Genomic DNA, 27098 nt, shown 5'->3' on the forward strand with positions numbered 1-27098 from the left:
ACCCACCCCAAATTCCCAGATTCAGCTCTTGCTTTTTCTATCACTGCATTCTTGAGTCAGATGTCTTCATCTTCTCTTCCAACCATTCCTTCTGGGAAAGCAGCCCCTGAATGCCTTGTTTCTCTGTGAAAGTTCACAGGCACAGTAAAAATTGAATGAACCCTTTTGGTATCAGCCCAAGGCTTTGTGTGGGCAGGCAGAGGCAGGCAGGAGGCAGAGCTGTCAGCAAAGGAAGGGGCCAGTCAGGTGGGGCAGCCGGGGATGCCAACAGCCTGCAGGGACAGAGGCGCAGGGCAGGGACACTGTGGGACAGCCTGGGCTGCACAGGGCACAGGGATGGGCAGCAGCTGCAAGACAGACCTGCCAGAGCCAACTTGGGCAGCACTTTGGCCATGGCTGCTGGCCCTGGGCTTGAGGCCATGAGGGGACAAGTGACCCTTGCAGGCCTGGGGCGTCATTTCCTCCTTGTCCCTGCTCAGCAGCCTGGCAGGGGCTGCCCCATGCTCCTGCCCTTGGCACTGCACATCCCCACATCCCAGTGCCCATCCCGGGAAGAGCCCTGAGCACTGAGGGAGGGACAGGATCTGCCTGGCCAGGGGCTGGGGCTCAGGTCTGGCCCTTTGCATTCCTGAAACACATCCAGGTTTGCTCAGCACCAGAGACACCTTTGCCTTGCTTGTGCCGATCTGTCATCACTGCCTCCCGTGTTCTGCTCTACCTGGAACCTGGGGACACTTTGTCACTCTTGTGCCTCACAGGAATCTATTTAAAGTACAAGAAACTTCAGTGTTTCAATTTACGTTTGAGTTCCTGAGAAATTTTTGAGCCTTCTCTGGGGACTGACTCTGATGAAAAGAGCACCAAAGCCTGAGGGGGCACCTCTATTGCTGTGTCATGGAGGCACAGAGCAGCTGTGATGTCAGCAAGGGACTGTGTGACAGCATAGAGTGGGTTGTGTGAGGTCACAGATTGGGCTATGGCATCAACAACAGTTTGTTGTGTGAGGTCACTGAGCAGCTACAAGCATCATAGAGGGGCTTCTGTGACATTACAGAGCAGGCTGTGACATCATGGCATGGCTGTATGAATCACAGAGCAGGCTATGATGTGAACGTGTGTGCTGTGACATTATAGAGTGCCAGTGTGACATCACTGAGAGAGTTTTATGACATCACAGTTCTGTCTGTGACATCATAGAGTAGGGTATGTGGCCATAGAGCAGATCTTGCCGTCATAGAGGGTGTTTCTGTGGCATCAGAGAGTGGTTGTGACATCCCTGGGTGGCTGTGTAGCATCATAGAGCAGGCTGTGACATCACAGAAAAGACTCTGGCATCACAGAATGACTTTTTGACATCAGAGTCTTCTGTGATATCACAGAGCAGCTGTGTGACATCACAACATGCTGTGTGACATCCCAGGGGCTGTGTGACATCACAGGGGCTGTGTGAGGTCACTGGTGAGGTCACTCTGCCCTGGCCCCCCTCACAGTTCCCCCCAGAGCAGTCCAACCCTGCTCGTGCACAGCGGGGTCCCCTCTCCCCCCGGGTCCCCCCGCCCCCAGCGCCGCAGCCTCCCCCAGAGGATGTTCCACGAGATCGACCCCAGAGCCTGACACGGGGACGGGGCCCGGGGCCCTGGGGGTGGCACAGGGGGACAGGGACCCCCTGGCAGCGTCCCCGTGTCCCCCAGGGCCAGAGCCTGGGCCAGGGCTCCTTCACCCTGTTACCAATGAGTCCTTGAGAGCTCTGAAAAATCCCCAGCAAGGGATCAGCAAAAACCAGATTGAATATTAAGGGACAGCAGCACAAAGTTCCTTGGCAAGAGTCACTCTGCTCCTGACTGGACACTTCAGGCACACCAAGGAAACAAAGCAACAACAAAACCAAACCAAATCCAAATCTCGGTTCAGAAATGAGCCGAGAACTGTCCCTGTGTGTGTGTGTGTGTGACACAAGGACAGTGAGAGCAAGGATCAAAGGAATACGGCTTAAAAGCTTAACGGAGCTGCAACTTAACAGGACTTAAGTTACACCTTAACCTTAACTGATACCATCAATTTCACAATTTAGCAAAATAACAGCACTTAACACTATTTAACCTAACTTAAAACATATGACTTAGCAATTTAACAGAGGAATAACATTTAATATTCAACTTAGCTAATAAATTAAATTAAACTTAATACCTTAGCAAAAGAACAACTCTTAGAAGCATTTAACTTCACTTAGACCTCATGACTCACCCTTAATTACAGGCCTGACTGACTCAGCTGTCCAAGACACTCAAACCCCTCAGAGAGCAGCATTTCTGCCACATTTCCCCAGCATGGGCACTCCTGTGTGCATACAGACACAAAGAGTCAGTGCAAGGCACCTGGGAGAAATTCCCCTCAGGGCAGGAAATGCTCCCTGTGGATCCTTTGGCATCTCCCCAGCGGGTGAAGGGTTGAGCCTGGAGGAGTGGGGGGATCGGCCCAGGCTCCGTCGTTGTTGGGGATCCCCGAGTGCAGCAAACGGGAGAGTTCCCGGCTGGGAGAGGCCCCACTCAGAGGGAGTCGCTGGCCCAGGAGAGCTCCAAGGGCTCCTTTTGGAGCGCTGTTTGCAGGGCCCCAAGAGAGGGGCTTCAGTCCCAGCAATGGTTCATCCTGGCCGCACTGGGCACCAACAGCTTTCTTTGGCAGTGAGAGAACAGGGATGTTGTGCCACTGAGGGAACAAAAGCAGTTCCCAGGGCTGCTCCTCCAGAAAGCAGGAGCTGGTTGGGCAGCAGCAGTGCCTGGAGCAGACAGTGTTTGTGATGAGCTGCAGAGGAGCTGAGCCCAGGGGCTGTTGGCCAAGGCCAAGGCCCAAGGAGCATTTCTCAGCTGGCAGGGCGGCCTGAGAAGGGGAGGGGGGAATGCAGCAGCACAGGGCCCATGGAACCAAGGGAGCATTGTGACACTGTGGGGCCCTGTGAGACCAAGGGACCATTGTGACACTGTGGGGCCTCGTGGAATCATGGAGAGCACTGTGACATTGCTGGGCCTCATTGAACAAAGGGGACCATACTGACACTGTTTGGCACCATGGAATGCAGGGATCATTGTGACACTGAGAGGCCCCATCAAACCAAGGGTCCATTGTGACACCATGGGGCCTCATGGAACTGTAATGCCATTGTGACACTTTGGGGTGTCATGAGACTAAGGGGCCGTCGTGACCTGTGAGACCCCATGGAGCCAAGGGTCCATTGTGACATTGCAAGGCTGCAGGGAACCTAATGGAGAGACCATTAAACCACTTCACAGCCTCATAGAACCAAGGGGCCATTGTGACACTGAGGGGATTCATAGAATCATGGAGACTCATAGAATCATTGTGACACTGTGAGGCCCTACGCAAAAAGGAAAGCATTGTGACACTGTGAGGCCTCATGGAACCAGTGAGACCATTGTGACCCTGGGGGTCCCCACACAACCAAGAGGACCATTGTGATACTGTGGGGCCTCATGAAACCAAGAGGCCTTTGTGACAGTGCAGGGCTGCATGGAACCAAGGGGGCATGGTGACACAGAGGGGCGTCCTGTCATCAATGGTCCATTGTGACACTGTGGAGCCAAAGGAGACCATTGTGACACTGCAAACCCTCAGGGTCCAGGAGACCATTGTGACACTGCAAACCCTCAGGGTCCAAAGGTCCATTTTGACATTGCAGGGCTCATGGAACAGAGGAGTCCCATGACATTGTGGGGGCTGGGGAACAACAGAGGCCATTGTGACACTGTGGGGCCTCATGGAATCATTGGGACCATTGTGACACTGCAGGGCCTTATGGAACCTAGGGGCCACTGTGAAACTGTGAGACCCCATTGAACCAAGGGTCCATTGTGACACTGAGGGTCTTCTTGTTATCAAGGAGCCATTTGACACTACTGGACCCCATGGAAACAAGTCACCCTTATGGCACTGTGGGGCCTCATAGATCCAAGGCACCAATGTGACACAGTGGGGTCCCACAAAACCAAGGGAACACAGAACAGGCCCGGCAGCTTTGGCCTCCCAGGAGCCACCTGAGTGGTCCAACTTACCTTGGCATGTTGAGGGTCTCTTCTCTTCTGCTGCTGAAGCACTGGGGCTCCATGATTTCCTTCCTATGGAAAAGAACTCTCCTTTGTCTACAGGCACCCATTGCCAGAATTGGGACTTGACCTCCAAATATCCTTATTTGCAGGGATTGTTCCAATAGGAATATTACCAGGACAAGTCTGGCTGGCAATGGTTTCATGAGGGTCACCTCCCATCTGTCCACAAAACACTGGGGAAGGCTCCGTGCTTTCCTTCCTATGGGAAAGAACTGTCCTGCTTCTGCATGTGCCCACAGCCAAGATTGGGCTTCCACCTCCTGAATTCCCTAAATACAAAGACTGCTCCCAGATCTGCCATTCCTGACAAGTCTGGCTGGCCTTGGCCTACTGGGGCTCTCACCTGCCTTTCAAATACTGGGGCTCTGTGCTTTCCTTCCTATGGAAAAGAACTGTCCTTCTCGGCCAGATGCCCATGGCCAGAATTGGGGTTCCACCTCCAAAATTCCCTGTTGTGACAGCCCGGAGGAGATTGTTGGCTCAAAACATTTCATGTGTGGGGGAGGAAGGGGCAGGTCCAGCCATGCCCTGCCCTGGAACCCCAGCCCTGCCCTGCCCTGGAACCCCAATCCCCCCAGAGCCTCTATCCCAGCCCAGCAGTGGCTGCCAGTCCCTGGCACAGCACAGGCAATGCTCCACAGCCACCTCTGCAGCCCCAGCCCAGCTCCTGAGGGACCAAATGAGCCCAAGCCCCACCTGGGGGAAGGGCCCAGGGAGACCAAAGGGTATTGAAGGCTGAGCACAAGGCAAGCACACATCTTGACCCTGGATCCTCTTGGAATTTCCATCTGAAATGTCCTGGAATCCAGGGGTTGCAAGGTGTGTGTGTGCTTGTCTAAATTTTATTTGTCTTCTTATTCCCTCTTCTTGCAAAATTTGAGTAACCTAAAATGGAACAGGCTTAGAGTTTGGGAAATTGAATGAGCAAAGTTAATGTTATTAGAAGTGTTTCTTGTTAATTGAATGTTGTATTAAATCTTTTGCCAACGTTTCTCTGATTTTCTAAAGTTGCCAGTAAAGGCTGTTTTTTTCTTTTAAGCTCCTGAGAAGCTCTTGTTGGTATTTCCCCAGGGAGTCCAATTCAGAGTACACCAACAATTGTAATTCCTTTTAAATGTCTCCTTGAGAGAGTTGTTTGGGGATGGGAGTCAGGGCTTGCATGTCCTGCTTGGCCCAGCCCAGGCAGGGCTTTCCCAGCCACATTCCACACTCCATTGCCCAGCTGGAGCTGCTGGTGCCTCTGAGTTGTGCTGCCCCAGCCCCAGGGACGCTCTCCTTGTCTGCCCATTCCCCCACGGTCTCTGGGCAGGGATGGCCTCACTGGGGGCTGCTGACATCCTCAGCAACTTGGAGGCTGCTGCTGAATTTCCCTGCTGCAGAGGCTTGTTCAGCCTTCAGCTCTTCAGTGCAGGAATTCAGTGTCCCAGGGCTCATGAACATTCAGAACACCTGAACAAGCCAAGCCTCTGGGAATCATTTGATTTTAATTTTCAAATCCTTTGTGGTTAAGTAGATCTCAGTAGTGCATTCAAACTGAATACATGACATTTAAAAAGACACCGAGAAAAGATTTTTTTGGTCCTGTTTAGATTTGTTTTCTTGTTAATTCAATCATATGTGCAATCTCCAATTGACACTGAATCCAAGTACCTCCTCATGCAGTTTGAGTAGATATGGAAATCAAGACCCTTCATGGCTGACAATCGATCAGACTCTGTCCCTACCCCCAGCCCACCATTTCCCCCATCCAAGCCCTGGCACTCAGAGCAGCCTTGTGCAAATCTCAGCTCCCTCCAGCCCAGGCTGCACCTGCAGCTTTCAGCTCCTTGGCTCCAATTCCCACCTTCTTTCCTTGCAGAAGGAGCTGCCCGAGACACAGAGGGATGTTCATTTCTTGTCAGCCAGCAAAGGCAAGGGAAGGCACAGCTCCATCCAATGCCAAAGTCAGTCCTCAGCCGAATAATAAATCCACTTTGCACAGCAGACAGTCTCAGAGCAATGGAAAACACCTTCTGTGCCCAGCACAGATCCCAAGGTCCCCCCAAACCCTCCCTGCCCCGATTCTGCCCAGATTTGCTCTTTGCACACATGAGTCACAGGCTGAAGTCAGGAGCTCCCTCCATGCCCAGAGGGAAGAAAAGAAAGAAAGGGGATGAAGAGCTCTCCTGTGCAGAGCCAAGGTCCAATTGCAGCCCCTGCAGTGGGAACCACAACTCATCAGGTTTGTGTCCCTTGGGCTCAGGGCCTGGTGACACTCAGAGGCACAGAAAGGTTTCTTGCCAACAAACACAAGTTGAACATTTGAACAGTGTACGAACCATCACAGCTCTTCCCTCAGCTCTCTGTGATGTCCCAGCAGCTTCTGACATGTCCACCATCCCCAAAGGATTTCTTACAGGAACAGTTTTAGACAGAGACATGAGCAAAGGTAATTCTCTGATACATATAAACACAATTAGGATGTTTATATGTAATGTGGAGTTGTATATATAATATGTGAAGTTCAAATATATACCACTAATGTGGTATATATTTGAACTTCAGAAAGATTGGCAACTAGCTGAAGTTAAAAGCATGAAACCAGTCATTTGAGAGTCACTTGAATAATCAGAGAGCATCTGGATGAGAAAATCTGGGAGCGATGGAAAGGACATAGATCCAGATGCTCTAAATTAAGAGATATTCTTAGACATGGACATTTAAACAGGAGAGCTGGAAACACCTGAAGGAAGTGGAGTCATTAAATATTAGAGTGAATGTCAGTGGCAAAGGTAGAGGGGAAGATGGGTATTTCTTCTCCTGCCATCAGTAGAAGAATCCAGTAGATCCAGGAAATTCCTGTTCCTGCTGGGAAAAGTTTGCCGTTTCTTAAAAGTAATCAACTGACCCAGATAATAAAGATTTGCTTGTATATTAGGAAACTAACAGGTATTAAAACCTGTGCCCCTTTCCAGGAAGACATTAGCTGTGTGCCCATGGACAGGCAGTGTCACTTGTGCCCTGAGGTGCCCAGCTGGGATTGGATCTCTCCCAGAGCACCTGAGGGAGAGCAGAGCACCTTGCAAGCTGCAGGTCCATGACAGCCCCGCAGGGCTCCTGTCCCATCAACATCTGCTCTGCTCCAGTCTGAAACAGGGCCCAGCATGGTGCCGGGATCATCAGAGAGCTGAGGTGTGTGCTGGAATTCAATGGCCTCCCCATCCCGCAGCAGCCCTGCATTTCCCTGCTGCAGCCTTGGTCTCCAGCCCAGCCATGGAGGCTCTTTGGGCTCTGGAGTGTTGCTGCAGCCCCCAAGGTCAGCTGAGCTCTGCCTTTGGCACAGTCAGGCCTGGCCAGCGCAGGCCATGCTCAGCAATTGCTTGTGTGTGCCTGGCCTTGCTGTCAGCCCCGGCAGTGGCTGCGTGGCCCCTTTGTGGCCCTGTGCTGGCCCTGCCATGGTGGCCCAGCCCCTGTGCAGGCCCAGCCCAGGCCAGGAGCATTGCGGCTGGGAACGGCCCCTGTGCCGTGGTGCCCACAGCAGCCTTGGGGCTCTGTGCCCCATGGCCTCCCTGCTGGGCAGCCTCTGCCAGCTCCTGCAGAGCCCGTGGCACCTGTGGGGCTGCACAGACAGCCCTGCCCCGGGCTCTGCCGGCCTCTGGGCCAGCAGAGAGGCAGCCAGGGCTGGCCATGGCCGGGAACAGGCCCTGAGCCCCGCAGGAGGATGGAGCTGGGCCACAGCCAAACTCAGCCCAGGCCAAAGCTGGGCTCAGCAGCCAGGGCTGCCAGCACATGGGCACAGAGGCTGACGCTGACAAATGTCCTGGGCCCCCTCCCTGCTCTGTCCCTGCCACCAAGGGCACAGAGCAGCCTTGCCTGTTTGCAATGCCTTGCACAGGCGCTGGCCCTGCCCCACAAGGCCTGGCCTGAGCCCTGCCCCTGCACGCTCAGCCAGGCTGAGATGGACACTGATGGTTTCTGGGCCAGGCTCTCGGAGCCCTGCCCAGCTCCCTGCAAGCTCTGCCAGCTGCCCTGAGCTCTGGGCAGCACCAAGGGCCTCTCTGAGCCCAGCCCGGCCCAGCCGGCTCTGGCCCCACAGCTCTGCTCAGCCCAGGCTGCTCTGGCCACTGGCCCCACGGCCTCAGCCCCTGCCAAGGCCACAGCAGCAGCTGCAGCTGCCACAGGACTCAGCCCCAGCCATGGGGGAAGGTGCTTGGCCAAGGCCAAAGGAGGCTCCCTGGCTGCTCTGCTCCCCTCGGCCTGAGGTGCTGAGAGCTCTGCAGCCCCTGCTGCCATCCCATCTGCCCAGGGCAGCACAAGAGCCCCGGCCTTGGGGCCCTCAAGAGCTGCTCCTGCTCCAGGCCCAGGGCCCATGCCAAAGCTGGGGCAGCCACAAAGCTGTGCCCATTTCTGTTCACTGCTGCTCTCATGGGGATGGATCCTCAACCACTTGGAGGTTGATGATGCATTTTATTACTCCAGAGGCCACTTTCTTCTTGAGCTCTTCAGTTGAGGAATTCAGTGACAAACGCTCATAAACATTTGTTCGAAACCCCCAAACAAGAAAAGCCCATGGGAATAATTGAAGTTTTCAATTCTTCTCTAGTTAATTAGACATATTTCAGAATTGTATTCAAAGTGAATATACTATATTGAAAACAATGCAGAGAGAATTGTTTTGATCGTTTAAGTGTTCTTTTCCTGTTTATAGATAGATATCAACATTGTCCACTTAATAGTGACCGCCAGCACCTCCTAATGCAGTTTCAACAGATTTGAAAATGAAGACCCTTAATGGCAGACAATCACACTTTGTCCCTACCCACACCCCAGGACTTCCCTCAATCAACCCCTGGCACTCAGAGAAGCTGAGGAATGGAGTCGCATCCAGGGGTGTCCCCAGGCCTCAGGATTTGGGCCAGGTCAGTTCAATCTCTTTATTGCTGATCTGGACAAGGCCATCGAGGGCACCCTCAGTCAGTTCCCAGGTGAGCCCAAGCTGGGTAAGAGTGTGGCTGTGCTGGAGGGCAGGAAGCTCTGCAGAGGGATCTGGACAGGCTGGAGCCATGGGCCCAAAACAATAGGATGAGTTTCACCAAGGCCAAGGGCTGGGTCCTGCCCTGGGCTCACAACCACCCCAAATCCCTGGCCATGCCCTGTCCCTGATCCCCCCAGCCTGTCCTGTTTCCTTCATCCCTGCATTGCCAGGGACTCTCTGGGACAAGGGAGCTCTGCTCTGGGGATGGAGGGAGGTGCAAGTGCCACCACTGGAGCAGGAACCACAACTCATCAGGTTTGTGTCCTTTGGGGGTCAGGAACTGCTGAGACTCAGAGGCATAGAAAGTTTCTCCTCATGGCCAACAGACCATGGTTGAACAGGACACAATTTAATAACAATCTCACTCTTCCCTGAGCTACATGCAAAGTCCCAGCGGTGTCTGATGACTCCTCCATCCACATTTCCATTCAAACATTAATTTCACACAAATGTGGTTCTGTGATAGATAAAAACACAATTAAGTTCTTGTATCAGGATGCTCATCCTGGAGTGGGTGCAAAACAGCTCAGAACAATTCCTGATTTGCAAAGCTGTCAGTGGTGGATGGAGAAGGGAGGTCAGGCTGCTTTTGGTGCTGAGGAAATGCTGAAACCAGCCTGACTCATTTCATCTCCTCCTGTCCTGGCTGATCTCCCCTCTTTCCCCTTCCACCCATTGGCTTTTGTCTCCCACCAGGCCCCCGGTGAAGAGCCTGGCTCTGTGTTCTCCATCCCCTCCTCGCTGGCACTGCCAGGCTGGGATGAGGAGCCCCTCAGCCTTCCCTGCTCTGGGCTGGACAAGCCCAGCTCCCTCAGCCTCTGCTCACAGCCCAAGGGCTCCAGCCCCACCTTGGAGGCCCTTCCCAGACCCTGCTCCAGCTGCCAGACATCTTTCCTGCCCTGGGCAACCCAACCCAGGCCACAGTGACCTGGAGAATCCCCGTCCTTGATGTCCTGGTCACACAGCCCTGGCCCCTTGTCCCCATGTCAGGCTCTGGGGTGGATCCTGTGGAACATCCTTTGGTGGAGGCTGTGGCTCCAGGTGGGCCGGGGGGATCCCGGGGGACAGGGACCCCGCTGGGCATGGACAGCATTGGACTTGTTGGGAGAAACTGTGAGGGGGAGCTGGGGCCGAGTGACCAACCCAGTGACCTGACACAGCCCCTCTGGGATGTTACAGCCCATTCTCTAATGTCACACAGCTGGTCTCTGATGTCACAGCCAAATCTCTGATGTCATCATCTGCTCTATGATGTCAGAATTCTGCCGTGTGGTGTCACAGATATGGCCTATGATGTCATAGCTTCCCTATGACCTCACATCCCCCACTCTGTGATGTCATAGCCCACTCTGTGACCTCATGTTACCAGATGATCAATTGCCTACACCAGGTGAGCTGACACCTGGAGCTTGTTCTCCACATCCCCAGGCCTATGGAAACCACACAAGGCCCATTGTGTGAGACGGGGAACTGGAAGTTCAGCAGCCTCAGGGTCCTGCCAGCTCAGCCAGGCCCACTGGAACATTGGGGTTTTCAAGTTTTCAATATTCTGGGTAAGAAAGAGAGGCAGTAACAAAACTTCTACTGGAATTAGGAAGGGCAGACTGGCCTGTTCAGAATGCAGATTTGGGGAGTACCAAATTGGGTACTGATTTTTTTAAGGGAAACAGCCCTTAAAAACAAAGAGGGCTGGGAAGGATGGACACATTTCAAGAGAGTAGTCTTAAGGGGGAAAGAGCTGCCTGTCCCAGTGTGGCAAAAGATGAGCCAGTGAGGAAAATGACTGGCCTGGCAGGGCATGGAGCTTTTCTGGGAAGTCAAGGGGAAAATGGACTGACAACTCAGGAAGTGTTAAAGGATGTCATTAGGTTATGCAGAAAGAAAAGTTGAGAGTTGAAAACTCAATCAGAACTTAACCTATCAGCTTGTGTAAAAAAATAAAAATGTTTTTATAAAAAAATTTATAGCAAAAGTAGGGAGAAGAAGAACCTCTACTATTTATTGGATGCAGTAGAGAATACAGTAACTAAAAATAAGGAAAAGGCTGAGCTACTTAACACCTTGTTTCTCTCAATTTTCAGTATTAGGACAGGTTGTCTTCAGGACAAGTGTTCTTCTGAGCTGGTAGATGGGCACAGGGAGCAGAGAAGCCCCCTGGAATCCAGGAGGAAGCAGCTGGGGACCTGCTGAGCCACTCAGATGCTCACAGGTCTATGGGAGCAGATGGGATCCATCCCAGGGGGATGAGGGAGCTGTGGATGAGCTGCCCAAGCTGCTCTCCATCATTTACCATCAGTGCTGGCTCAGCAGGGAGGGCCCAGAGCACTGGAGGTGCCAGTGTGAGCCCATCCCCAGGAAGGGCTGGAAGGAGGAGCTGGGGAACTCCAGGCCTGTCAGCCTGACCTGGGTGCCCGGCAAGGTTATGGAACAGATCACCTTGAGTGCCATCCCAGGGCACCCACAGGATGGCCCAGGGATCAGAACCAGCCAGCGTGGATTTAGGGCTGGCAGGTCCTGCCTGACTAACCTGGTCTCCTTTTATGCCCAGGTGACCCACCTGTGGATGTGGGAAAGGCTGTGGATGTTGTGTGCCTGGACTCCAGCAGAGCCTTTGACTCTGTCTCTGACAGCATTCCCTGGAAAAGCTGCAGCCCACGGCTTGGGCAGGTTCCCTCCTGGCTGGGAGATTTAAGAGCTGCCTGGAGGCTGGGCCCAGAGAGTGGTGGGGATGGTGCTGCACCCAGCTGGTGCCCAGGCACTGGGGCTGTCCCCAGGGATCTGTGCTGGGCCCAGTCCTGTTTAATATCTTCACTGATGATCTGGGTGAGGGGATCGAGTCCAGCATTCACAAACTGCAGATGGCACCAAGCTGGGTGTGAGTGTGGATCTGCTGGAGGGCAGGACAAGAAGACCCAGCCTTAAGCTGCACCAGGGGAGGCTCAGGCTGGACAATAGGAAGGAGTTCTTCACAGAAAGGGTGAGTGGGAACTGGAATGGGCTGGCCAGGGGGGAGGTGGCAGAGTCACTGTCCCTCTCCAGTGGCACTCAGTGGCATGGTCTGGGTGACAAGGCAGTATTAGGGCATTGCTTGGACTTGATGATCCCAAAGGTCTTTTCCAGCCTATTTGATTCTGTCATTCTCTGATGATTGGGACACTCTGGGGCCATTGTGACATTGCAGGGCCTTGTGGAACTAAGAGGACCATGGTGACACCGTGCAGCCCCACAGAACCCGGGGTCCATGGTGGTGCTGTGGGGCCAAATGGACCCAGGGAGTGCCCCGTGACACTCTGGGTCCTCGTGGAACCACAGAGGCCATTGTGACACTGCAGGGCCTCGTGTAACCAAGGGGTTTCACCATTTTGACACTGCAAAACCAAGGAGACCATTGGGAGACTGCAGGGCCCAGTGGAACCAAGGGGCCGTTCTGACACTGCGGGGCCTCATGGCACCCAGGGGACATTGTGACACTGCAGGATCCTGTGTAACCAAGGGGCCACAGTGACACGATGGGGCCTCAAGGGATCTGGAATAATGCTGTGACACTGTGTGGCCTTGTGGAAACAAGGAGTCCATTGTGACACTGAGGGGACTTGTGGAACCCCAGAGACCATGGTGACAGTGTGGGACCTCATGTGGCCATGGGGCCATTGTGACACCCTGGGGCCCATGGCACCAAGGGGCCACTGTGAAACTGCAGCACCAATGAGAACATTGTGACACTGTGAAGCACCATGGAACCAAGGGGACCATTGTCACATTTTTGGGCCCCATGGAACCAAGAAGAGCATTATTACTCTGCATGGTCTTATGGAACCAAGGAGACCAGTGTGACAGTGCAGGGCCTGCTGTAACCAAGAGGCCATTGTGACACTGAGGGGCCCCTTGGAACCAAGGACATCTTTGCCGATGACACCAAGCTGGGTGCGAGCGTTGATCTGCTGGAGCATAGGAGTGGTCTGCACAGGAACCTTGACAGGCTGGATCCAGAGGATGAATCCAACAAGGTGAGGTTTAAGAAATCCAAGTGCCAGGCCCTGCTATTTGGCCCCAGTGCTACAGGCTGGGGACAGAGTGGCTGGAGAGCAGCCAGGCAGAAAGGGACCTGCAGGGACTGATGGACAGCAGGCTGGACATGAGGCAGCAGTGTGCCCAGGTGGCCAAGAAGGCCAATGGCTCCTGGCCTGGATCAGGAATGGTGTGGCCAGCAGGAGCAGAGCTGCTGTGCCAGCACTGATCTGCCCCAGCTCTGCACACAGACATTGCTGCTGCAGCTCCAGAGAAGGCAACAAAAGGGCATCTCTGGAGAAAACTCTGCTGGGAGATCCTTTAGTTCATTTAAAGCCACCAAGAGCACAACCCCTCATTGACACAGTCTGTGGCCACAGGATAGGTGGAGAGAAACAAAATGAGAAATGACACAAACAATGACATTTATTTGTAGATGATATGAAAAAAGTAAAAAAAAGAAAAAGAACCTCCAAAATGAAACCAACAAGAAGTATGAAAGATGACTTTTATTACAAGTGATATGCAGAAATTGGCCAGCAGTTTAATGTTTCCGAAACCATCCAGTCATTTGTCTCCACACTGCAGCCTTGAGCTCCTGGTTCCTCAGGCTGTAGATGAGGGGGTTCAGGGCTGGAGGCACCACTGAGTACAGAACTGACACTGCCAGATCCAGGGATGGAGAGGAGATGGAGGGAGGCTTCAGGTGAGCAAACACTGCAGAGCTGATGAACAGGGAGAGCACAGCCAGGTGAGGGAAGCAGGTGGAAAAGGCTTTGTGCCGTCCCTGCTCAGAGGGGATCCTCAGCACAGCCCTGAAGATCTGCACATAGGAGAAAACAATGAACACAAAACAGCCAAAACCAAAACAGGCACTGACAGCAAGAAGCCCCAATTCCCTGAGGTAGGATTTGGAGCAGGAGAGCTTGAGGATCTGTGGAATTTCACAGAAGAACTGGCCCAGGGCATTGCCATGGCACAGGGGCAGGGAAAAGGTATTGGCCGTGTGCATGAGAGCATTGAGAAAGGCACTGGCCCAGGCAGCTGCTGCCATGTGGGCACAAGCTCTGCTGCCCAGGAGGGTCCCGTAGTGCAGGGGTTTGCAGATGGACACGTAGCGGTCGTAGCACATCACAGTCAGGAGATAAAGCTCTGCTCCAGTAAAGAACACAAAGAAAAAGAGCTGAGCAGCACATCCAGTGTAGGAGATGTTTCTGGTGTCCTAGAGGGAATTGTGCATGGCTTTGGGGACAGTGGTGCAGATGGAGCCCAGGTCAGCGAGGGCCAGGTTGAGCAGGAAGAAGAACATGGGCGTGTGCAGGTGGTGGCCGCAGGCTACGGCGCTGATGATGAGGCCGTTGCCCAGGAGGGCAGCCAGGGAGATGCCCAGCAAGAGGCAGAAGTGCAGGAGCTGCAGCTGCCGCGTGTCTGCCAATGCCAGCAGGAGGAAGTGCCTGATGCAGCTGCTGTTGGACATTTCTTCTGTCTTGGCATGGGGATCTGTAAGAAAAGTAATCATGGAATAGTTGGGTTTGGAGAGGACTTGAAATATCCCAGCACAGCCTGGGGGCACTTTCCCCCCACTGCCTGCCCAGGGCTCTGCTGCCTGGAGCTGTCCCTGCCAGCAGCTGCTTCCCTGTGCCCAGGGCTGGGCCCTGCCAGTGCTGCCAGAGCCCAGCCCAGCCCTGGGGGCTCAGCTCTGCCCTGGAGACCCCTCCCAGCTCAGGCACTGCCCAGGGGCAGCTCTGGCTCTGCAGGCTCTGATGGCAACATCAGAGCAACCCTGAGGAGGCTGGAAAAGTGACACTGATGCAGCCTCTAAAGGGGCTCTGTTCTGATTTCTGTCTCTGCCTGCTTTATTCAGATCAGAGAGAAATTATTTTTTTTTCCACCTGAACTCAGCGATGAATATCTCTGTGCAGTTTCCCATACAGGCAACCCAGAGCAGTAAAATAAAAAGCAGGATTTTCCCTTTTATGCAGCCCCTGCCTTGCTGTGCTCCCTGTATAATCTACCTGAAAATGTTCTGCAGTTCAATGCCATGCTGGGAGCAGTCCTGAACAATGCAGCATCCTCCCCACATAAGGAGAACACTCCCAAGCCTCACCAGCTGTCTCCTCCCAGCCAGATCTTGTCCCCCAGTGCTGGCAGCAGCTGCCAGGGCTGGCTGAGAGCTGTCCCTGGCAGGCAGCAGAGTCCCTGCCCCAGCACAGCGCCCTGGGCTGCAGGACCCTGCTCTGCAGGACAGCCCTGGGCACCCCTAGCTGCTCTGCACAAGAGACAAGCAGAGAATGTACTCACAGGCTCTGCAGGCATTGGGATGTTCCAGCTTGAGGAGATGGCTCCAGGAGCTGCAGCTGCATTGTCCTGCAGCCAGAGGTTCCTGTGCCAAGGGCTGGCAGTGATTGTGCCCCAGGCACTTCTCAGCCCCTTCCCAGCCCTGACTGATTGAAGCTCTCTGTGCCTCTGGGCTGTGCCCGGGCTGGCTGCAGGCAGTGCCCCAGCCCTGCTGGGCTGGCACAAGAGCTGCTCATCAAGAGAAATGTGCTTTTGAAGCTCTTCTTGGTGAGCAGGAGCTGCCTCTGTGCCAGGAGCCCAGCCCAGCTCAGCAGCACAGACACAGCACAAGGACTTTAATCAGCCTCTGGGCCTTTGTGCTCAGGCCCTGAACATCAGTCCCTAAGAGGGAGCTGAAGAAACCTCTCCAGAGCTCCAAGGCAGAATCCAACTCCAAAGTTTCTTGGACTTTTAATGGGTCCCAGAGAGGGACATGACTGAGCAAGTGTCCCCAGGCCCCAGGCAGAGCAGAGAACTGCAGGCAGTGCTGACAGGTGGGGACAAAGAGAAGCCAAGTCTTGGTGCCCTGGGGCACAGCAGGGTCTGTGCCAGCAAGGGCTGGGAGGAGACACCTTGTCCTGAGGCCCTGGGGCCTCCTGGCACAGCCCCAGCCAGGCTGGGCACTGTCAGCCCCTTGTGCTGCCCTCAGCATCCCCCCCTAGCCCACATCCCAGTGGCCTCAAGGATCTGCTGCAAGGAGTCCCAGGGGAGCCTTGCTCAGCAATGGCCCTGGGGGCTCCTTCATGCTCCCTGCAGGGACTGCAGGTTTTTCAAAGGACTTTGGCTTTGGCTTTTGCCTTGGAGTCTCTGAGAGGTTTGTGCACTCATGGCCTCCAATTATCTGCTGTAATTAGTCCCTGGAGAGGCTTTGTCAGTAACAACACTCAGTGGGGCTCACTAATGCTTCAGGGTACTTCAGTTATTTTAAGGTACTTGGTGTTTCCCTTTTGATACCAACTCTGTGAGAGGTTTGTGCAATCATGGCCCCTATTATCTGCGTTAATGAGTCCCTGGAGAGCTTTGTACTGACACTCAGTGGGGCTCATTAATGCTTTGAGCCTCTCAAATTTTTTAAGGTAGTTTGGAATTTCCTTCCCACACTGAGTCTCTGAGAGGTTTTTGTGCCATCCTGGCCTGCAATTGTCACCTCCAAGGAGTCCATGATGAGCCCGTGTTGGGGATGGACCTCAGTGGGACCCATTCATGCTTGGAGACACTTTGGGGTTTTCTTCTGACTTTGACTCCTGGAAAGGTTTGTGCAATCTCCTCTCAGGCCCTGAGGTTCAAGGGCTCAGCTCCAAATGCACCGCGGGGCTCATTAGGATGCAGCAAATCCTGACAAACCATGGCTCTGCCTTGATTTCCCTCTGCTCTAATGCAGTTTATCAGGGATGTATCTGGAGTGATTTTGGTTTGCTAATTTGAGATTTCTCAGCCAATGCATCTATTCGTGCAGTGGGATCCGTGTTGGCTAATTACCATTGCACTCACTGGAATATATTTACTCATTTCCTGCTTTGAGATAGGATTAGGAGAAAGGCAAAGTAGGCTCAAAATTTTAAAGGGGTATATTGAAAAGTTTATTATCAGTAAATAGAAGAAAGAGTAATAAGAATCGGAACACTTCTCCTCTCCCTACAACCTTTTCTTTCTTACTGACAATGCAAGGAGACAAAACCTGAAAGTTTCAGTCAGTTTACACCATCTAGAACAGTCTTTCTTCAGTTCACTTAGGGAGAGGAGTCTCTCTTTCATGCTATGGAGAATTCTCCATAAGAAAAAAGTTCTCTCGTGGCTCTCAATTCCCATGAATACCAGGTGCCCAGAAAATCTGCAATTGTGAAGTCCCTCCCATTTTTCATAGCTTTCCCCACAGCTGTGTTTATGGGCAATGTCAACTTATGGGGTATGAGTTTAAAGATGAGCTGTTCAAGAGCAAAGATTCTCTTCACCTATTTCTGAAATCATCTTCATCTCTGACAACAGAGATCTTCTTCTTCTCTCCCTGATGGCACTGGATCTCATTACTCTTCTCTCTTTCTCTGTTTAAACTTCTCATGGGATCACAGCTACTTCAACATTTGCCTACTTTAGCATGGAGGTTTTTGCTGAACAGGTCATCTACCCATATTTTCAATTACATATAGGGAAAAAGAGAGTCTGATGTATCAATTACATCCTTCCCCATAGGTTTGCAAGAGGATTTCAGCCCCAAGATCAAGGCATCTCCTCATCCCTTCCATCTGGGGCTCAACTTCCTCTTCAGTGACCTCGGTGTCTTCGTGTTGTTCCTCTCTGTGCCTGCAGTTTGTCCTTTTCTCTCACTGGAGGAAGGATGGAAGCACTGAAAGAGTTCATCTCTCACCCGGAGCCTGCAGATGGTTCCGTGCCCCCGGCCGGGCTCGGTGCTTGCGGCCGGAGCTGTTTTACGATGGAGGTTTCTGCAGCGGCTGCACTGGGGCTGTGTCAGGATGGGCCGCGCTGGGGCAGGGCCAGGATCTCAGCAGCCAGGCCAGAGCACAGCAGCAGCACGGCCGGGGCCGATGGCTTCTCCTGCCCCTGCCCGGGGCTTGCGGCTGAAGCCCAAGGGTGGCAGAATCTTGGCCGAGCCGGCCCAGCTCAGGGCTGTTCCTGGGGCCCGGCGGATCCTGGCTGGGCCCGGGCTGGCGGCGGGGCAGGGCTCAGCAGGGCCCAGATGTTCCCAACTGCAGCCATGGCCCGGCCCGGCCTCGGCCCCGCGGCCTCCCCTGCCCTGCCCGGCAGCCGATGGGGCCTGGCGGGGTCCCTGGGAAGGGGCCCGGCCCCACGGCAGGAGCCACACGGCCCGGCCTGGCTGAGACGGGGCCGGGTCAGCCTTGTTACCTCTGTGCCAGCCAGAAGGGAAAGAGACCCTCCCAGGCTTTCCCATCTTTAACATGTGTCTTCACAGAGGCGTGTACAGTTTCCTTAGTGGTTTAACAGATTGTCAGTTCTCAAAGCTGATTACTGATTGGTTTTTTTGTCAGACACAGATGCAACTGCTAGCAGCTTCTCTTAGGACATCACTTCCATGATGCAAAATCACCACAACAGCACAGAGCCCAGAGCTCCTTTGTCCATATGTATCGGTCATGTGCCCAAGTCCTCAAAAACACTTCTTGGGAGATCTCTGGGCCCTTTCCAAGGTTTTTTCAACTGAAAGCATTCAACTCAGAGTCTAAGAAAATCACCAGAGGACACTGCCAGCCTGACCTGTCTGTCCTTGCTACTGTTGTCTGGGACCAATCTTTGGATATATGGAATTTGGGAGGCCAAATTCCAATTTTGGCCATGGACCATGGACATGAAGGTTGGTTCTTTTCCGTAGGAAGGAAGGAACAGAGCCCCAGTGTTTGCCAGGCAGAAGAGAGGTGACCACCAGAGGACAAGGCCAGCCAGAAGTGGCAGGTTTTTTTCTGAGAGAAACCCTTGCATATAGAAAAATTTTTAGAGAGAATACCAATTTTGGCAATGGACATTTAAAAAGAGGGATGGTTCTTTTCTATAGCAAGGAAAGCACGGAGCCCCAGTGTTCCAGGAGCTGATGAGAGGCATTCCTTGACATCACAACATCAGCCAGAGCTTTCAGGTGGCCCCTAGGAGGCCAAACCAGCCAGGCCTGTTCCATGTTCCCTCGGTTCCATGGGGCCCCACAGTGTCCCAATGGTCCCTTGCTTCCCTGAGGCCCTGAGGTGTCATAATGCCCCCTTGGTGACACCAGGCCCTGAAGGGTCCCAATGGTCTCCATGGTTCCATCAGGCCCCACAGAGCCATAATGGTCTCTGGGTTCCATGAAGCCCCGCTGTGTCACCATGGCTCCTTGGTTCCTTCATGGGCTCCAGTGGTGCCACAATGATCCCCTTGGTTCCATGAGGTTCCCACAGTGTCCCAGTGATCTCCATGGGAAGGGAAGGACCCAACCCCAGTGTTGCAGGGGCAGCCACCAGAGGCCAAGGCCAGCCAGGCTTGATGGTACTGGCAGATTGTGCCTGGGAGTAACCCTTGGATATACAGAATTTTGGAGGTGGAATCCCAATTTCAGACATGGACACCTGGAGGATAAGGATGGTTGTTTTCCATTGGAAAGAAACCATGGAACACTGATACAACAGTGACATTTGGGGATTTATGGGGAGCACTGGGGATCGTTTCTGCACCTCGTGACCCAACAGGAGCTTTTCTAATAAATGTTGCCTGAAGCTCCCACTGTGCCCATCACAGGAACCCATGTGAGTGTCTGGGACATCCCAGCTCTTTGGCAGCCTGGGGACTCCTGGGATGTCACCATGGAATGGCTGTGACTGCCTCTGACCACAGGGCTCTTTACCATCCCCAGAAAGCCCTGGGAGGTCTCCATGGAGCCCCTGTCTCTGTGTGTGACATTCCAGCTCTGGAACAGCCTGGAGACTCTTGGAAAGTCCCCACGGAACCCTTCTGAGGGCCTGTGACAAATCTGATCCTTAGCAGGCAACCATCACCAGCCCCCTGTTGCTATGCTCAGTCCCTTGGCAGCTCCATGGAGACCCCATGCCAGGGGTGGTTGCCATGGCCACCAGGGCTGGCACCAGCTGGGATGCTCGGTTTCCACGGGCCGGGCTTCAGGAATGGGATTCCCCAATTTCCTGCTCCCGCTAAAACCACGCTGCCCTCGCTGCCCTCCCGCCTCCCATGAAAAGCACAAAAGGCAAAGATCCCGGGCTGGGATAAGAACAATTTATTGGGAACAGCAACAAGATAAGGAGCAAAAGGAACAGAAACAATATTGATAACAGAAGGGATAAGTAAAACTATTTACAGAAAAAACTACAACATCAACAACTAGTTCTTCCTGGCAATGTATTTCCTCCTGTCTGGAAAGGAGACCCTTTTCCTCAGGGAGAGAGAGAGAGAGAGTCCCTTTCCTGCCCCTGGCAATGACCTGAGGTGGGAGTGAATGTAATGACAGGGCCATGGCCAGACCCTCATGTTCTCCAATCCCACATCATGTCATTGCCAGGGGCAGGAAAAGGGACAGGTGTCTTCCCAGCATGGATCACAGGGAACATGGATCACCAGGACTCTGACCAACGTGGTGTCTCCAATGGGGGATAAAGCTGGAGCAGTGCATTAAACTCTTCCTGCAGTTGGGGCATGTGCAGGGCTTCTTTTACTGGTGGCTCCGTTGGTGTCTGCTCAAGTGAGAGCTGCTGGTGAAGCTCTTCCCACACTGGGGACACTCGTAGGGCCTCTCCCCAGTGTGGATGCGCCGGTGGGTGACGAGGGTGGAGCTGTGCTTGAAGCCCTTCCCGCAGTCGGGGCAGAGGAAGGGCCTCTCATCCGTGTGAATGCGCTGGTGCTGGAGGAGCTGAGAGCTGGTCTGAAACCTCTTCCCACACTCGGGGCACTTGTAGGGCTGCTCCCCTGTGTGGATCATTTGGTGGATGATCATTTGGGTCTTCCTACTAAAGGTCATCCCACATTCCCCGCAGTTGTATGGCCTTTCCCCAGTGTGGATCCTCTGGTGGCAGATCAAGAGAGACTTCTGCCTAAAGCTCTTCCCACATTCCCCACACTCATAGGGTCGTTCCCTGGTGTGGGTCTTCTGTTGGGAGATCAGGTTAGAGTTCTGGCTGAAGCTCATCCCACATTCCCCACACTCATAGGGCTTCTCCCCGGTGTGGATCCGCTGGTGCCTGATGAGGTGGGAGTTGCGCTTGAAGCCCATCCCACAGTCAGGGCAGCAGAAGGGCCTCTCATCTGTGTGAATCCGCTCATGCAGAAGGAGATCAGAGCTGGTGTAAAACCTCTTCTGACATTGGGGACACTCGTAGGGCCTCTCCCTCTCCCCAGTGTGGATGCGCTGGTGGGTTATGAGGGTGGAGTTGCGCTTGAAGCCCTTCCCACAGTCAGGGCAGCGGAAGGGCCTCTCCTCAGTGTGAATCTGCTGGTGCTGGAGGAGACTGGAGCTGGTCTGAAACCTCTTCTGACACTGGGGACACTCATAGGGCCTCTCCCCAGTGTGGATGCGTTGGTGGATGATGAGGGCAGAGCTGCAGCTGAAGCCTTTCCCACACTCCCCACACTCATAGGGCCATTCCCCAGTGTGGATCATCTGGTGGCTGATCAGGGTGCTGCTCTGCCTGAAGCTCTTCCCACACTCCAAGCACTTGTGGGCCTTCTCCCCATTGTGAAGCTGCCCACGGACCACCAGCTCCATGCTCGGGCTGAAGCTCTGTCCACCTTCCTGGCTCAGGGTGGGTCTTTCCTCCTCAGAGCACCCTGGGCTGGGTTTGGAGCCCCTCCTCCTGTGGGATCTCTGGGGATTTTCCTCCCCATTGGATTCCTGTGCCCTGGAGTCACGCAAAATGGCCTCTTCCATGAGTTTCTGCTGTGGGGATTTCTCCTCTCTGGTCTCCATCCTCAGCTCCTTGTCTGGGGGAGGAAGGCCAAGGAGAGGATGGGATTTGCCTCCGTGCCAGAGGGAAGGGGAAGGAGATCCCCCCAGTGCATCCCCGGCAGGACGGGGTTGGCAGCAGGGTTGTCCTGCAGCCGGGGGCTGTGCTGGGCTGGGAGATGGAGCAGGAGAGAGGGGGAAAGGGGCACTGACTTCCTCCTCACCTGCCTGCGTGTCCCGGGCCTCCTTCCTCTTCCTTGCAGCCTCCTCCTCCATCTGGCAAAGGTTTGGGGATGTGAAATCCTGTTCTGGGAGGAAAGCAAGGGATGAGCGCATTGAATTTTTACTGGTTTGAAGACAAACCTGGGGGAGAGTCTAAACCAGAATTACAATTTAATAAGAAAAGAAGATCAAGGCAATGATACAGAAACACTGCCTTAAACTGACAGAGTCTGGATATAACCTGACACTCTGTTGCTGGTCAGGGTGGTGGCAGCAGTCCCATTAAATGGTGGCTGCAGTCCTGTGGGAGTGATGAAGGTGATTCTGTCCAAGCAGTGATCCTGTAGAAGGGTCTGGTCTTCCTCTGAAGGTCCAGTGGTGGTTCTGGAGCTCTTGTCCTCTGGGAATCCAGTAGGCAAGCTGCTCCTGGTGTTGCAAGGCTCACCTTATATGCAGGTAGGAATGCTTGGATCCTCCCCCTGGGCGGAGCATCCCACAATGGGAGGATGGAATTTTATCAGTCCTGCAGTGACACTCAATGGCCCATTCCCAGAAGATATCTCCCCTGGAGGGCGTTATCAGGACTGAGTCATGGAAGAGATCAAGAACACTGCCCCACCTGTTTACAGCAGTTGATGGGGATGGGCATTGAAAACATGCATTTGGTTCCATCTTACATTGCAGCCTGAAACAGTGGGGGAATCCCTGCTCAGGGGGTGAACACCACCCCCCTTACCCAAACTGGCTCAGGTGTAAAACCCCCACCCCGGGAAGGCCACACACACAGGGGACAATGTCACACTTGCCCTGCCCCAGGGCAAATGGCATCTCTCTAATATTTTCTTAACCAGATTGCAAAATTATTTTGGCACAGTGAGTTCAGGGCACTGTTCTTTGACCCCTGTTGCCTTTGACTACAGCATGGTTCCTTCCTCTGAGGAGGTTGTGGGTCTCCCTGGAGGAACTCTTGGAAACTTGGATGCAGCTTCGTCTGAGCGACCTATGGGAGAACTGATGAGGAAAATGGCTGTTGTGGTACTGGAGTGTAAAGAAAATATTTTGTTGTCCCTCCTTGAAAAGTTTGTTAAAATCGCTGGAGGAAATGGAGCAAATGATACCAGCAAGACTGACAAGGTTCATTCACCACATGGTGAGGAACACAAGGCTGCTAAAAGTCCCACAAGAAGCCCAGCTCAAGTAGCTAAATTCCCAAATAACTACTGAATTCCCAGGCTTGGGTTTTTTCCATATGTGAGAATCATTATTCTCTTCATCCCTGTCACCTTTGTGACAGCTACACAGAGCTTTCCCTTCCTTTTAATAATATCTTTAATGGGCCAAATTTGCACTTTTCTTTAATTGTAACCTGCCAGCAGCTGAGCTGGAGCTGTGCAGGAACCAAGGAAACTTGGAATTGCCACAGAATTGCTTCTATTGTCAGCTGGTGCTGCGGCGGCCGTGGGGCAGAGGGGTGGGAAAGGGGGCTCCGGGGTGGCAGTGGAGGAAATGCCGGGCCCGGGGGCTGAGCACAGGGCTGAGCACACAGAGATGGTTTTGTCCTTGCTGAGCTCGCACTGAGCCAAGGCCTGTCCTGCCCCTCATTCGGCCACGCTGGGGAGGGGCTGAGGGTGTGGGGGAGCTTGGGAGGGGACACAGCCAGGACAGGAGATCCCAGCTGACCCCAGGGATACCCCAGACCATAGGACATCATGATCAGTGCATGAAGTGTGGGGAACAAGGAGGAAGGGGGCACATTTGCAGTCAGGGTTTTGTCTCCCCAGGTAACACTTAGGCAGGATGGGGCCCTGTTTTGCCAGTGGGCAGGGCCCGCACCAAAGACACAGACACCAACTTAACTTAAGGAACAGTGTAATTTAGATAATGCAAATTTGCAAAAAATTACAAAAATATTAGGTAGGCAAAGCAAATAATCATTAGTCAATAATTCCAAAAGAGAAGATGTTGAAATGAGTATCACACAACTGTCCATTTCTGGCTGCAGGCTCTGGAGATTCTATCTCTGCCTTCAATCAGGGTTGCATTCCCTAAAGAATCCTGGTACCAAATCCTGCTTTCCAAGGCTGGAACAGTGTCTCAGGTTTAGCTGGGTGTGTATTCAATTACCCTCTGTTAAAGCTGGGGCAATTATCATCTGTTAATTGAGCAGTTTACTTTATCTCTTCCACATGAATCCTCCCTCCAGGGAGATATCTTCTGTTAATGGGCCATTGAGTGTCACTGATAAAAATTCCATCATCCCATTGTGAGAAGCTCTGCCCAGAGGGAGGAGCCAAGCATTCCTACCTGGATATAAGCTGAGAATGTGAACAACAGAGTCAGCCTTCTCCCAGAAGATTCCCAGAAGAGCAGCTTTCAGCTCCACTGGATCCCAGAGGAAGACCAGGCCGATCGACGCCACAACTGGACCTTCAGAGGAAAACTCCACCCTTCTACAGGATCACTGCTCCAACAGAACCACACCTGTCCCTGCAGGAGCACTGCAGCCACCATTTAACAGGAGTGCTACCAACACTCTGACCCACAGGGTGTCAGGTCGTATTCTTACTCCGTAAGTAGTTTTTAGTACTACTGCATTTGTATTTTTAATTTTCCTTCTGAAGAACTGTTATTCCTATTCCCATAGACTTTGCTTGACAGCCCCTTGTTTTGAAAATTATAATTCCAAGTGAAGGGATTAACATTTTCCATTTCAAGGGAGTCTCCTGCCTTCCTTAGCAGACACCTGTCTTTTCAAACTGACACAATGCCCTGGGAGACCCAGGCAGGTGAGGAGGAAGTCCGTGCCCCTTTCCCCCTCTCTCCTGCTTCATCTCCCAGCCCAGCACAGCCCCCGGCTGCAGGACAACCCTGCTGCCAACCCCGTCCTGCTGGGGATGCACTGGGGGGATCTCCTTCCCCTTCCCTGTGGCACGGAGGCAAATCCCATCCTCTCCTTGTCCTTCCTCCCCCAGGGAAGAAGCTGAGGATGGAGACCAGGGAGGGCAAATCCCTGTGGCAGAACCTCATGGAAGAGGCCATTTTGAGTGACTCCAGGGCACAGGAATCCAATGGGGAGGAAAATCCCCAGAGATTCCACAAGAGGAGGGGCTCCAAACCCAGCCCAGGGTGCTCTGAGGAGGAAAGACCCACCCTGAGCCAGGAAGGTGGACAGAGCTTCAGCCAGAGCTCAGAGCTGGTGGGCCATGGGCAGCTTCACAATGGGGAGAAGCCCCACAAGTGCTTGGAGTGTGGGAAGAGCTTCAGGCAGAGCAGCACCCTGATCAGCCACCAGATGATCCACACTGGGGAATGGCCCTACGAGTGTGGGGAGTGTGGGAAGGGCTTCAGCTGCAGCTCTGCCCTCATCACCCACCAACGCATCCACACTGGGGAGAGGCCCTATGAGTGTCCCCAGTGTCAGAAGAGGTTTTACACCAACTCCGATCTCCTCCTGCATGAGCGGATTCACACGGATGAGAGGCCCTTCCGCTGCCCTGACTGTGGGATGGGCTTCAAGCGCAACTCCCACCTCATCAGGCACCAGCGGATCCACACCAGGGAGAAGCCCTACGAGTGTGGGGAATGTGGAATGAGCTTCAGCCAGAACTCTAACCTGATCTCCCAACAGAAGACCCACACCAGGGAACGACCCTATGAATGTGGGGAATGTGGGAAGAGCTTTAGGCAGAAGTCTCTCTTGATCTGCCACCAGAGGATCCACACTGGGGAAAGGCCATACAACTGTGGGGAATATGGGATGACCTTTAGTAGGAAGACCCAAATGATCATCCACCAAATGATCCACACAGGGGAGCAGCCCTACAAGTGCCCCGAGTGTGGGAAGAGGTTTCAGACCAGCTCTCAGCTCCTCCAGCACCAGCGGATTCACACGGATGAGAGGCCCTTCCTCTGCCCCGACTGCGGGAAGGGCTTCAAGCACAACTCCACCCTCGTCACCCACCGGCACATCCACACTGGGGAGAGGCCCTACGAGTGTCCCCAGTGTGGGAAGAGCTTCACCAGCAGCTCTCACTTGACCAGACACCAACGGAGCCACCAGTAAAAGAAGCCCTGCACATGCCCCAACTGCAGGAAGAGCTTCATGCACTGCTCCAGCTTAATCCCCCATTGGAGACACCACGTTGGTCAGAGCCCTGGTGATCCATGTTCCCTGTAATCCATGCTGGGAAGACACCTGTACCTTTTGTTGCCCCGCCAATGACATGATGTGGGATTGGAGAACATGAGGGTCTGGCCATGGCCCTGTCATTACATTCACTCCCACCTCAGGTCATTGCCAGGGGCAGGAAAGGGACTCTCTCTCTCTCTCTCCCTGAGGAAAAGGGTGTCCTTTCCAGACAGGAGGAAATACATTGCCAGGAAGAACTAGTTGTTGATGTTGTAGTTTTCTCTGTAAATAGTTTTACTTATCCCTTCTTTTATCAATATTGTTTCGGTTCCTTTTGCTCCTTATCTCCTTGCTGTTCCCAATAAATTGTTCTTATCCCAGCCCGGGATCTTTGCCTTTTGTGCTTTCCATGAGAGGCGGGAGGGCAGCGAGGGCAGCGCGGTTTTAGCGGGAGCAGGAAATTGGGGAATCCCATTCCTGAAGCCCGGCCCGTGGAAACCGAGCATCCCAGCTGGTGCCAGCCTTGGTGGCCATGGCAACCACCCCTGGCATGGGGTCTCCATGGAGCTGCCAAAGGACTGAGCATAGCAACAGGGGGCTGGTGATGGTTGCCTACTAAGGATCAGATTTGTCACAGGCCCTCAGAAGGGTTCCATGGGGACATTCCAAGAATCTCCAGGCTGTTCCAGAGCTGGAATGTCACACACAGAGACAGGGGCTCCATGGAGACCTCCCAGGGCTTTCTGGGGATGGTAAAGAGCCCTGTGGTCAGAGGCAGTCACAGCCATTCCATGGTGACATCCCAGGAGTCCCCAGGCTGCCAAAGAGCTGGGATGTCCCAGACACTCACAGGGGTTCCTGTGATGGGCATAGTGG

General features: G+C 53.5%; 3 protein-coding genes across 3 annotated transcripts in view; 1 reads left to right on the forward strand and 2 right to left on the reverse strand.

The window, feature by feature from the left end:
• LOC143692600 (uncharacterized) overlaps positions 1-21694 on the reverse strand; it is an 81706-nt gene extending 60012 nt beyond the window's left edge. The window contains exon 1 of the mRNA XM_077172851.1: positions 20649-21694. Within this exon, the coding sequence (XP_077028966.1) occupies positions 20649-21694 (1046 nt within the window). The remainder of the gene's footprint in view (positions 1-20648) is intronic.
• The window catches only part of LOC143692689 (uncharacterized), a 365642-nt gene extending 339327 nt beyond the window's left edge, over positions 1-26315 (forward strand). The window contains 2 exon segments of the mRNA XM_077172932.1: positions 25258-26095; positions 26285-26315. Of these exon segments, the coding sequence (XP_077029047.1) occupies positions 25258-26095; positions 26285-26315 (869 nt within the window).
• LOC143692601 (olfactory receptor 14J1-like) lies at positions 8784-14275 on the reverse strand. Its single transcript, XM_077172852.1, has 2 exons — positions 13727-14275; positions 8784-8852 (listed from the first exon to the last, which is right to left on the reverse strand). Exons 1-2 carry the CDS (start codon positions 14273-14275, stop codon positions 8784-8786), a joined length of 618 nt encoding a protein of 205 aa, XP_077028967.1.
• Positions 26316-27098: the final 783 nt, after the last annotated feature.

The sequence above is a fragment of the Agelaius phoeniceus genome (assembly GCF_051311805.1).
Source record: "Agelaius phoeniceus isolate bAgePho1 chromosome W unlocalized genomic scaffold, bAgePho1.hap1 SUPER_W_unloc_2, whole genome shotgun sequence".
NCBI lineage: Eukaryota > Metazoa > Chordata > Aves > Passeriformes > Icteridae > Agelaius > Agelaius phoeniceus.